We start from the raw sequence: 13406 nt of genomic DNA, 5'->3' as shown, positions 1-13406 counted from the left end.
GGGGGGTGTGTGTGTGTGTGTGCGTGTGTGAGGTATTTTTTCTCCCTTTTGAAGAAGGGACCCGAAATTCTGCTTCGCTGTCACTGCACTCCCCGAAGTCCCCAAGCGACAAAGCACCGCAAGGGCAGCCCGGGCGGGATGCGCAGCCGAGGGGCCAGCCCCCCCCCCCCCGCGGCAGCCTTTGCTCTGCCCCCCCCCCCCGCGGCGGCGCGGCGCCACACAAAGGGACCTGCGGTCCGCCGGCACCCGCCTCTCCCGCGCTCGCCCCCCCCCACCCCCGGCCCCCGCACTCGCCCCGCGGCCCCGCAGCGCCCGGGGAGGCTCGGGCGGGGGGGGCGAGGTGGGGCCGAGCCCCCGCCCGGGGCCGGGCCCGACTCACCAGGCGAGGCTGGGGGCAGGTGTGCTCCAGCTCCTCCATGGCCTCCGAGCGCCGCGCCTCAGAGGGGGATTTCGGGATACCTGTTTCTGACTCAGCATCGGGCGCCAGCACTGGCATGGCCGGCGGCAGCCTCGCCCCCCGCCGCCGCCGCCCGGGCCCGCCCGGCGCGGGGCTCCGCCGTCACGCGTGTGCCCGCCCCGCGGGGGGTCTCCCCGGGAGCCGCCCGGGGGCACGGCCGCCGCGCGTCGCCATGGCAACCGGGCGGCCGCCGCGCCGCCGCCCCCTCCGCGCGGGGGCCGGCGCGCTCATTTGCATGCGGCCTGCTGGTTGGCTGCCGCCCCGCCGCGCCACCGCGGCCCCCGGCGGCTCCCCGGGCGGCCCCGGCGGCGGCGGCAGCAGCAGCAGCAGCAGCAGCAGCAGCAGCAGCAGCAGCAGCAGGCCCGCCGCGCCGCGGCCCTCCGCCGCCGGCAGCCCCCGGGGGGACCTTGCTACTGGAACGGCCCCGAGCCCCGTGCTCCCCGCTTGGGAGGCCGCGGCGGGCCCAGAGCCGCGCTGGCCCGCCCCGCCCCGCCGGCCCCGACCCCGACCCCTGCACGGCCGGGCCGGGCGCCGCTTCAGCCCGCACCTCCGGCGGGCCCGCCGGCCCGGGCCGGCCTCGGTAACTCCCTCCCGGTGACCTGCGGCCGAACTCGCCTCCTTCAAAAGCGGCCGCGGGAGCGAGGGGCGGCGGCGGGGCGGGCGGGCGGGCGGGGGGGCGGGCGCGGTGCTGAAGGGACAGCTCCGGCCGCCGCGCGCCTTCCCGCGGGAGGGAAGGGGTGCTGGGAGCGCCTTTTCGGGGTAGGACTGAGGTGTCTGGGCGTTGCCGGGTATTACGTGGTTTTTCGGTTGGTGACGTCAAAAGAATCCAGGCGGCAGGGGCGCGTTTCTTGCAGAAATACATATTTGCTTGGGTTGAGTTCCTAGGCAATGCCTTTGCAGACTTGCGGTGCTAAAGACGTAATAGTTGCTTTTTAGTGAATTATGACACGTAACAGTTTTGGTAAAAATGTCATTCTCTTCTGCCAAGGGATGGATAAAAGGACATAGTTGTAACAGGAGCTGCTCCGTCTAAACGCAGTGAAACCTTTCTGTCGCGGCCAAATCCGTGACAGGGTTCCCAGGCCCTTAGCGAGCAACCTGGCTAATGCCTGCCTGGGAGCCACAACCACATCTTCACCACACGCGGCTGCGGCTACGACATCGCCGAAATGAAATACCTGGCCTTCTTGCTCTCAAAGAACATGAGAGTATGATCAAGATAATATACAGCCAACGCTTTTTAGAATGGAGAGGCTCCGCTGGCTATCGTTAACCTGGATAGATCCATTAAAGTGGATTCCAGTAGTACTTAGCTGCGGTGGGGACTGTGAGGCGTTGTTTTTAAAAATCGAGCTTCATCAAGGGCCACAAACATTTAAGGCCATCCAAAACCATGAGGAGCTACAAGAGAATTGCGCCTCAGGACTTGAGAGCTTAATTTCAAACGTCTTATCTTTCACACATCTGCAAAGGAGGCGGAGTGCAATACAAAAACATATACGAGCTATGTGAAAGGGAAAGAGGTAGGTAAGTGAAGAAGAGTAGATGAGAAAGACAGTAGAAAGAAAAGAGAATGTGAAAAGAAAGAATGAGAAAGAAGTCAAGAAAAAAGGAAAATACATGCCAAAAGAGGTGACTGAGCAAGGAAGACAGGTAGCCAAACTAACTAAATCTCACAGCTGAACCTTTTCCTCATAATTAAGTTCCTTTATCAGTTATTTTGTGAGGACTACTCACACATTATGGAAAATGTACTCCAGGGAAATGATTAAGGCATGATTAATCCAGCACTCTGCCCAAAATTTTTTGCTCATTTTCTTAGGAAAAATATTTGCAGGAGTGTTGTGCTGTTAGAATAATATTTGGACAGTGTGGCTGAGCAGTGTTAGGACTAGAGCAGCCAGAGGTAGCAGGTAGCCTTTTTTTAAACCCAACCACAATTCCCAAAGTATGAAAAATATAAAACAGTAATATGTTTAGGTGTTACATTTAAATCCTCTCCTTTCTCAAAATGAAAGCATTTTCTCTCTCTCTGAGCTTTGGGGGCAGATGAATGCTATAGAGACAAATATTCTGTGTAGATTCTTCTATATCTTCAAGCTCTTGTTTTTAAATATCTCTCTGCTTTTTTTTTTTTTTCTTTTTTTATTTAGCCATTCGTATTTTTTAAATCTTTTAGTGGAACACTGATTAGTGCCCACAACTGTAACTAAGCAAACTTCAATTCCTGTAGACACCAGCACCTATAAAACCTCTGTCATGCTTTTACCATATTATGCATGTGAAACTGATTCTAACAGACTAGCACTGGTAGGCCAACATGGCTGAAATCTGAACATGAATTAATGTGTCCACTTCCCTCAGAGGGGTTCTTTTCTCTGTATTTGATGGATTAAGATAAGCAAGAAGCTTACTTCATCAAACGTACTACATTCGGGTTCATAGCTATGCTGTTGAATGCACACTAATTGCATCCTTATCTTAAGGCAAAATCCCTAGAAGGAGCAACCTGTACTTGGAAATTGTGAAGAAACCCATTAAAGACCTCAAACTGCCTGAGCAGGGAAATGATATGCATTTCACAACTCCTTAACAAGGAGTGCTTTCTGCTCCTTCTAATAGTAAAGCACTTGATACAGCCTGCTATCGGCAGCAGAATATAATGACTTACATCCAAGCCACTTGCTAACAAGGTATTTTGGCTTAGATGCCCACAGTTGTCCAGCAATCTTACTACTGCAGAGCAGTCTGTAAATACTCAACAAAGTCTCCAGGCTAAGGACCGCGACATTTGCTTTGTGAAAGCAAAGATACTCCATTATTCTGATGTCCTTTGTAAAAGCAGGGACTGGAATGCATCGCAGCCCTTGGAGAATATTCTCAAGTGTCTGAAGTGCCTCAGTGGATCTCAAGCACTATTTAGCACAGCAGAAGTTGTATTTAAAATGGCCTTCGCATGAGAGAGGCCACAAGAGTCTTCTGACTTACAAGCGAATCATAATGAAGAGAAATAGACCCTCACATGTTTTCTATTCAAAAGTCAGCGGGAAACTATGGAAAACTAAGGACTGGTATCGTTAAACAATGTTTGACTTCAAAGTCAAACATCTGCAGAAAACATCACAGAATAAATTCTTGAATATTTGACAGATGACATCTAATTTTGCTTCAATGTATATATTCTGGATCCTGAAGGTTTTAATGAGTGTCAACTGCAAGACTTTGTAAGATGGAGGAATGGCTTGTGTCTGGAGCAAATTAGTTAAAATACTGTGTTTCTGTGTATGTATCTATGTATCTATCTGTGTCATACTAGTTCTAGCTGTGCTAGAATTACTATTAAAAAATAGCAGAAAAAGATACCTTATTGCTGAGATGATCAATTACTTAAATCACATATTTTTAGACTGAGATTAGAACCCCACAATGGCAGAATTTTTTTCCCCACTTGCATACATGGGGAAAAAAAAAAGGCAGAGAAAGAAAGGTATGAATTTAAATACACCCTATTGGTTTTCACAGCCTCCAACACCATCGCTTTGCTGCTTCCATGTAATGTTGTCTGATATTGCAGCTTTAATTCATTTTTAAGTTGTAGTTCTTCATTCCAGTGGGAGGCAGAGTGCTTACAAACTACCACCTTTTTGTTAGAATAAATCCAAAATATTTCCTATTTATGAAAGAGTCTTTTAGAATTCTATATGGATTTAATCCATAAGGGGTTTTTATATGCAATGACAGTCCATAAATTATGAAAAGTAAGAACATAGGATTTAGTATAACATAATCTTATACCTGGTTCTTTCCATAATTCCATAGTGGCAATGTGATTTTTAATAGATCCTATATTCTCAGGATACTTGTATAGAATCAAATTAGTCAGTCTTTATGTAAGAGTTTAATTAAAAATGCTGTGTTAATTCCAGTATGGTTTATAGATAAATCATCTGAAATCCATAAATTCTTGAAAATAGTGGCTTTTGATAATGACATATAAGCACTGTTTTCAATAAAAGGGGCTACCCACTTTGGGGGTAGGTTCTTTGTGTTCTTGCTCTTTCATGAACTACTTTTATAAGCACTTTTAAAGAAAATGGTGAGAAATTATGGTTCATTTTTGACCAAGAGGCTATCTGTCTTCATTTTATTTTTCCACAGTCAGAGAGACAGTCACTTAGTGTGGGCAACGTTAGGCCTGTCTGTCCTGTTATTAGATTGTTCTGTTGTCCTTGCTAATTTTAACAATCAAGCTTTTCATTATTGGGTTGTCAGGGGAGGACGAGGGATTTCTGGCAGTGGGACTTTCCTGCTGGATGCACAGAGGTTGGGAAGTGCTTCGATTAGCTAACCTCTGCTGGTCATTCCCTTCGCAGAACCCCAACTATCTAGTCAATCCACTCTCATCATAGAATCATAGAATGCTTTGGGTTGGAAAGGATCTTTAGAGGTCATCCAGCCCAACCCCCCTGCAGTGAGCAGGGACAGCTTTAACCAGATCAGGTTGCTCAGAGCCCCATCCAACCTGACCTTGAATGTTGCCAGGGATGGGGCATCTACCACCTCTCTGGGCAACCTGTTCCAGTGCTTCACCACCCTCACTGTAAAAAATTTCTTTCTTATGTCCAGTCTGCATCTGCCCTCTTTTAGGTAAAAACTATTACCCCTTGTCCTACCACTACAGGCCCTACTAAGAAGTCTGTCCCCATCCTTCCTATAGGCCCCCTTTAAGTACTGAAAGGCCGCAGTAAGGTCTCCTCGCAGCCTTCTCTTCTCCAGGCTGAACAACCCCAACTCTCTCAGCCTGGCCTCATAGGAGAGGTGCTCCAGCCCTCGGATGATTTTTGTGGCCCTCCTCTGGACCTGCTCCAACAGGTCCATGTCTTTCCTGTGCTGAGGACTCCAGAGCTGGATGCAGTACTCCAGATGAGGTCTCACCAGAGTGGAGTAGAGGGGCAGAATCACCTCCCTCAACCTGCTGGCCATGCTTCTTTTGATGCAGCCCTGTTCTTTCTTTCTTATTAGAAAGTTTTTCTTAATGTCTAACCTGAACCTCCATTACTGCAATCTGTTGCCCCTGCTTGTTTTTCTACTGGACACAGAGAACAGATTTACTCTCTTTTGCTTTTTGTATACTTGTATGGTTAAGATTGTGAAACAATAGTTTGAGGATTTGGAGTAGAGAGCTGACATTCAGCAGGTAGGTTGGTATTTTTGTCACATCTCTCACGACTTTTCTAGACTAAACTGCCCCAGTTGTTCCAATGGTTTCTCATAGGTCATATTTTACAGATCTTCTCATTATCCTCCCTGTTCTATGTTGGGTTCTCTATAGATTTCTTGCAAAGTGGTGCAAGTACAGTACTATAGCTGCAACTTTACCGCTACCAAGATACATAATGCTGAGTATTACAGATCTCACTCCTTTATGTATCTCAGTATAAACTTTGCCTAAATGAGCCATATTCTATCTGTCCTGCTTCTTACTGTTACAGATAAAATATAATTTAAGAAAAATCTCTTTCCTATTTACATTTAAACTATGCTGTTATCCCTCCTTCCCCTTTTCCCCCTCTTCTGGCTTTCTAGATATGCACTGCAATCCCCTTAAATCCACACAAAGCTAAGACTGCCTTTCCTGCACATATTTGTATTGCACTCACTTCTACCCATTTTCAGTCTACCTGGTGCCTTCCTTTTCTCCCAGATCAATTTCAGACTTCTTGGATTGATCTTCAGTATTCTGTCACACTATCTTTTCCAGTAGTATAAGTCTCCAATACTTTCATTTCCCTCCACTGTTCTTGTCAACCTTTATCCTCCCATTTGTCAATTTTTCATGCAAATGCCTTCACAGTATTTTTTCCCATACTATCTCAAAGGCAAACCTGCCAAGTAAAACATAAAAGAAATCATACTGTAAATTGCATTCAAGTGATTGTTGGGGGGCTCATGTTTAATATTTTGGGTACCAAAAACTTAATAACTGGAGGTTTTCATAATCTGGGTAGACATACACACTTCATTTAAATAAAACATGTACTTATGCACTGTAAAATGATCATCTGCTAGCTAGTGTAGCATTTACTAGTTCTTAAGATTTTTTGACCCTAAGATTTTATTTCAGATGCTTATAACTTTGCCACCTTTGAAACTTTTGATGTGACGTGTTACCGGCTGGGCATCTTCTACCCACTGAGCAGTTATGGACAACTTCTACCAGTATTATGCAGCTGTTTCTGCAAAAGAGATTGAGAATACCCTGCAGATATTTTGGGGGCTTTTTCTTTGAAAAACAGGACAACAAAACATCTTTTTTTTTTATAAAAACATCCCAAACCTCATTTAGTCAAAGGCTACATTTGCTACTTTTTTGATAGACCAATTTAAATAAAAGGGGGGAGGGAAGGAGCGAAGACTTCCTGAAGAAATTCTGTTTTGTAAAAACAGAATGAGGGAAGATAAGATGTAGACTGTAAAGAATCAACTACAGGAAAAGGAGAAAGAACCTCACATGCTTTCTGGATTTACATAGTTAAACACAAAGCCAAGTTGTCAGACTTGTATGAATTCCTACCTACCTTTAAGTATGTCAATAAAATTATGAATCCTTTCACTGAATAATTTCAGTAAAGCTTCTCAAACCTGACCTATGCGTGCTTACCGTGCTATGAAAGTCCTAGGACTAAGTTCTCACTCTTTGCTCAGGTATGGTACTGAAATGAGATTACCATCACTTGTTCTCGTATTCAAGCGCAAAATAGCGCTGGCGTTTCTGTGGGCTCTCTGCCGTGTTTGAAAGGGGGTGGTATGGGCTGGTATGTCAGGCATGTTCTTTTCACCTTTGGACAACTCAGAGGAGTGAGGCTTCACCATTTTCAGAAGTGGCCTTCTAGAAGGCCTGTGGAGCACAGAGAGATGGGGGAGAGGGAGAAGGTAAAGCCACTCCACACATTGTCCTGACGCATGGAACGGGAGGTTGTGGAATCTCCATCCTTGAGACAGTCAAACCTTGACTGGACATGGCCTGAGCAATCTGCTCTGTCTGGGCCTGATTTGAGCAGTGGGAGGACTAGAGATCTCCAGAGGTCCCTTCCAACCTGAATTATTCTAAGATCCCACATTTAGACAAGCTAGCTACAGCAAGATGACAAAATTATTTATGCTGTGATCTTAAGGGGAAGAACACTGACAGTGTAGGAGACTCAGCAAATCTGGGAGAGGTATTAAAAATTGGGGAAGTAGTTATGGTTGAAAGATGAGAGGGAAAGTGGAAAGTCTTTTCCCAGCTTCTGTATTATTACTTGCAGATTAAATAATTTCTAAGCAGCTCATCAGTTTTTGAAAAATACACGTAAGAATGAGAGAATTAGTGACCCTTAGTAACAGCTAAACTGTAGTTTCACTGCCCTAGCACAGTGAAATGTTAATGACACCAGAAGGCCAAATATAAACATGGGAAGTTGTCCTGGTTTCGGCTGGGATAATTTTCTTCCTAATAGCAGGCATAGTGCTGTGTTTTGGATTTAGTAGGAGAAGAATGTTGATAACATGCTGATGTTTTAGTTGTTGCTGAGTACTGCTTATGCTAGTCAAGGACTTTTCAGCTTCCCATGCTCTGCCAGGTGCACAAGCAACTGGGAGGGGGCACAGCCAGCATAGTTGATCCAAACTGACCAAAGGGCTATTCCATACCACATGACATCATGCTCAGTATAGAAACTGGGGAAGTTGGCCGGGAAGCAGTGATCACTGCTTGGGGACTGGCTGGGTATCGATCGGCAGGTGGTGAGCAATTGCATTGTGCATCACTTGCTTTGTATATTGTTATTATTATTATAATTATTATATTGTTGTTATTATTATTATTACTACTATTTTACTTTATTTCAATTCTTAAACTGTTCTTATCTCAACCAGGAGTGTTTTTTCACTCTTACTCCTCCGATTCTCTCCCCCATCCCATCGGGGTAGGGGGAGTGTGCGAGCAGCTGCGTGGTGCTGAGTTGCTGGCTGGGGCTAAACCACGACAGAAGTACTTCAGTATGTAAGAGTTTGTTATAATAAATGAAGGGCTCTGGCCATGCGATTAGGTTGATGTGGGATCTGTGTCGGTGCCCTGAATGCATTAATAGGCTTTAGTAACCCTGACCACCCTCAGCCAGGGTGTCCCCACGTCCCGCTGCCTATGGGCCAAAGAGCCCCACTTCAGTTCAGCCCTGGGCCTTCTGTCCATGCCTGACCTATGTTGCAGGAGTGGGTGGCTGTGGTGTTCCCGGCCATGGACCCTCTTGATCTTGACCTCAACCCATGGACTGACTTTCTGCCCTGGCCTAGGACCTGCCTCATCACCATGGACTTGCCTGGTGATTGCTGGGCTGTGTCTGACCCATGTCACCATCACCGGACCTGACCCTGACTTGTGTTTCTGGCTTGCCTGTGGTGATGGGGCAAGTCATCGCCTGAGGGCTGGCCTCCAGGGTTCCTGCCACCCGCAAGTCCCCCCTGCCCTGGCCCTTTCCCAGGCCCTTGTCCCCGCCCTGGCTCAGTGTTCCATGAAGTAGCCTACTGACAGCCCACAGCAACTAAATCACTCTACAGCAAACCCCCTTCTGAGCCCAGATCTCTGTAAGGCGTGAGGACACACCTTGTTTGGGAGGGGGAGCTGCTGCCAGGGCCCTGAGGGCACTGAGAGCCCCGACCAGCCTCACCTGGGTCCCCTGTCCTCTGCTCGGGGGCTCTGTTCGAGTTCCGGCCCACGCTGTCAGTCCTTGCCAGAGCTGGGCTGCAGGAGCGCCGGTCTCCAGCTCAGCCACAGCCATGCCCCTGCCTTCCTGGCCTGATTTTGGACCTGCCTCATCACTACGGACTTGTCTGGTGATCCCTGGACTGTGCCTGACCCTGGTTACCATCACCGGGCCTGATCCTGGTCCCCAGCCACGGGCCGACTTCATGGCTTGACCTTGGACCCGCCTTGTCACCACGGACTTGCCTGGTGATCACCGGGCTGCGTCTGGCCCAGGTTACCATCACCGCACCTGACCCCACGTCGCGTTTCTGGCTTGACCTCGGAGCTGCCTCATCACCACGGACTTGTCTGCTCTGGGTTCCGGGCTGACCCCGACTCCCACTCCCAGGCTGCCCTGGCCCTCAGGGCTGGGGGACAGGGCCCCGACTGCCCTGCCAGCCTCGCCATGCCGGGCTCCTCGCCCGTAGGGAGCAGTCGGCCATTGCTGCTTCCCCAGGCTGTGAGCGCAGCCTTTGCCAGCACCAACCCAGCGACAGAGAGTTGTCAGGATTACAACGACACCTTGCAGCGTATCATGATGTTTTCCTCCTTTCTGCCCAAGAGACGTAAAACAGTGAACGCCGCGAGCGTTCGCCAATGGAATCGCATTTGATCTTCAGCCAGGTCTTGAAATGTAACAGCCTCTCTGCAATAATGTTCTGCTTATACATTAATTGTTAATTTTTGTGCGACTGTAAAGAGAGAGTGCTGAAAGTAGTTAAAACAGAGACTTTCATGCTGTGGCAATAACTGTATGCTTTTGAATACCACTGGCATCAGACTTAATTCTTAGACATTATAATTATGTGAAGGCTCATTCTCTGTGAGTTTGCTCTCACTTGTCTTCCCTATTTAATTTACATTATAATATTTTGTACTTTTCTTCTAGGCTTGAATAGGAATATAGTATTAGGCAAGCAGGTGATGAGATTCTGCTCTCTGTTCCGGTTAGTGTAATTCCACCAATTCTAGTCGACTTACTAGGATTTGCTGTAATTTAACCGCAATCAGAATTTAATGTGTTTGTTTTTTTGGGGGAAAAAAAAAGTATGTCTGGATGTTCATTCCATAAACCTTTTTTTCTGTCAGAATGGAAATCAATGTGGTGTTCTAGTTTCTATTTCACATTTGCATTTCAGTGACTTTATTCTCTTCAGTCTGATGTTAGCAGGTAACTCAGGTAAGAAATTAAAAAGAGCTATGCAGTGAAAAAAAGACATTTACAGGCCTGGTAAGCAAGGAACATAAGCTTTGAACATAAATGTCTGCATTATCTTTATTGATAAACAAATGGAGAAGCATCTATTTCTTCATATTTCTATCAGTTAACTACCTGTGAATAGTTTTGAAAACAAAGACCTCGTGGTAAGTATTAATTTGAGATTTTTTTCTTTTTTAATTTATGCAATCTGTGCTCCTCTAGGAGTTTAGTCCCCCACATCAGTAATTCATGTTGAAATGTCACGTGAATAGCACATTTTAGTAAGCAGCTGCTGAAGTGGTCAGAGCTGGATCATATTAGGTGTAAAAACTTTAAGTTAATTGAGTGATAACATGAATTAATTCAGACCAATGTAAGGATTGAAAGTAAGAGAATTAAATACTCCACATTTGTAGGAAACATACACACTGAGCATATACACGCATATCCTGAGCACTAGCGTGCACACACACACACAATTCTCCATGAAGACAGTCTGTACTTAACGATATAATAATGTTTAGGCATTTTGAGTTAGACATAGCACAGGTGAATTTGCTACCTCGCTATAATTCATGGTTTACTCACATTCTGGTTTTTATGCCACCCCTCTTAGTTTCCAATGCATTTTTTCCATCATCAAAAAAATTACCAACCATAAGCTTAACATGTAATGCCTGAATCTGAGAGTTTTAACTTTTTGTCCTACTGTCTTTGAGACAGATCAAGTGTGCCCTAGACATAAAAAGGAAGACAAGAATAATCCTCAATACAGTAATTATTTTGTCCATTTAACCTAGGTTTGTTACTATACTCCATTTGTACTTTCATATGTGAATATATACTACTGTTTATATTATCTTGGAGCTCTTGCAATGAGATTTCAGTATTGTCTATTCATATCTTACATATTTAAATTACAGCTCTAAGAAAACAACATGGAAAATACATCTTTGTCACCTTTCGTTGAAATCTGGGAGTTTCCTGAGGTTCCTCTTCTGTACCGCGTTTTTTGCTGCCTACCATCTTCGTTGCTGCGCTTCTCTTGCACTTTTCTCTGCAGCTATCACACTTTCCTTGAGAGAACCTTGGGTGGCTCTGGACTGCACAGGGGAGTTCCCACTTATTGTCCTTAAAAGACAATTAAGCAACAGTCACGCCAAGTTGCTCCTGTATGACTGTCCCAAGGGAGGTTAAAGATCAGCTCAAAGTAATCTGCTGTGATAAAGCCATTTAGCAGAGGATGTCCCAAATCTTGATGATTTATTTTTCTTTTCCAAAGCAAAGCACATACCCTGCCCCCCCGCCCCGCCCCCCCCCCCCCCCCGCCTTTTTTCCCCTGCAGCATTTAAATATGCTTGTTACGCTGTGCTGTGGAAAACAGATGCATTCTTGTTATGGGCAGAGATGAATGTCAGGATTGAACTAGCATTAATGAAAAAGGCTTTTGTTTGATCTGCACTGTCCCACAGTGGAGCTATGGCAACAACTTTGGTTTGGTAAATTAACTGTATCATTGTGTACTGGCTCAAATCATGGCATCACCTGAATGACAAACATGCCACTGTTTGTATGACAGCTCACAAAGGGTATTGTTTTATTTTAATCAAAAGCATTAAAAACCAGTCAATTCAAAATTCCAAAGCATGTGAAAGCTAGGTGTATGTGCAATGCAGTATCACCTTATTTTTATTCAAACTGAACAATTTCATGACATTGTTATTTTATAAATGTTTCTCTACCTAGCTTAAAAAACTGAGTAACTTCTGAATTTGAACCCCACATCATGCTTGGTGATGTGCTCTTGTTTTCAGTGTGTGTTTAAAAAAAGAAAGAAAAAAAAACCAAACAGTGGATACCCACATGAAGAAAGGCCATCTGTAGGTCAGACGAGCATTCTTCCTCTAGCCGTCAGTGTTTCCAAGGACATGGGCTTGCTACTGCTAAGCTGATCTAATAATTAGCTACTGCTGAGAGGGGTGGTCTCATCCTCTCGAGTGCCTGGGAATGGGCATTCTGGCTGCCGGGGTGGCTGGGGGAGCAGACTGGTCTCTTCAGGCACCCGGGAGCTGCCACAGGTGGTTGGGGTGGTTCTTCTGCTTCTAAGACTAGGTCCAGCAGTGAGAGGTCATGTTGTACTAGGAACTTGGTAGATAAGTTAGAAGGATCGACGTTTGGTAGGTTTTTTTTATTTCTCTTACCAATGCAAAGGAGTCCTCGCGGAGAAGGAAAATAACTTTCAGTTTCAGAACCATAAAAATTCTCATAAAAATTCAGTATATCCAGGCCAAATAGTAGTAGCTAATGCTGCAGTAACAGCTTACCAGCTGTAAGGAGAGAGTCTTATTTGCTCTCAAATGGCTCTGAAGTGTTGGTGCTACCTGCCTTTGTAAGAAGCTGGAGTCAGTGCCTGCGTATTTTCATAAGCAGCAAATGCTCCTCCAGAAAATTCTGGAAATAAAGGTGGCAAGTTCCTTGGGTAGTGACTGGCCAACACTGACTTTTTTGGAAAAAAGATCAAGGTTAATCTGTGGTGAAACAGCACAAACCCCACCAGTTTCCCTGCGTTTCTTAATGAAGGCACAGGCAGATCTAAGCCATTTTAGAGGAGATGACTTGTCAAGCTTCAGTTGGTTGTCTTAACTGAGGCTTTTAAACACATTTCCAACTATACTTGAAACTGAAATATATCCTTTTCTGGACACAGGTCTTGCTCCTCAGCTGAAGGCTGGTGTGTAATACTCTTCAAACATGTGAGTGAAGGTATCTCTGTAGGATCAAGATGAGCAGAACATACCCCACCTTCCCCCCTGCCAAAATCAGGTGTATGCAAGGCAAAAGCTAACAGGTCTTTTCTCTGAGCTCTCCATGCCCATGGCCTCTTAAGAATTCCAGTCTGAATCTATTTTCTTCGTGCCTAGCAAGGAAGGGAAAAAAAAAAAAAGTAAAGGAAGAAATAGGAG

At 45.7% G+C, this 13406-nt stretch overlaps 1 protein-coding gene across 1 annotated transcript in view; it reads right to left on the bottom strand.

The window, feature by feature from the left end:
* Positions 1-496, bottom strand: part of PCYT1B (phosphate cytidylyltransferase 1B, choline) — a 30331-nt gene extending 29835 nt beyond the window's left edge. Inside the window, exon 1 of the mRNA XM_075722697.1 lies at positions 380-496. Within this exon, the coding sequence (XP_075578812.1) occupies positions 380-496 (117 nt within the window). The remainder of the gene's footprint in view (positions 1-379) is intronic.
* Positions 497-13406: the final 12910 nt, after the last annotated feature.

Source organism: Pelecanus crispus, chromosome 1 (genome assembly GCF_030463565.1).
Source record: "Pelecanus crispus isolate bPelCri1 chromosome 1, bPelCri1.pri, whole genome shotgun sequence".
In the NCBI taxonomy this organism is placed as follows: domain Eukaryota; kingdom Metazoa; phylum Chordata; class Aves; order Pelecaniformes; family Pelecanidae; genus Pelecanus; species Pelecanus crispus.
The sequence above is the reverse complement of the archived record's forward strand: the minus strand, read 5'-3'. Positions and strand labels throughout refer to the sequence as shown.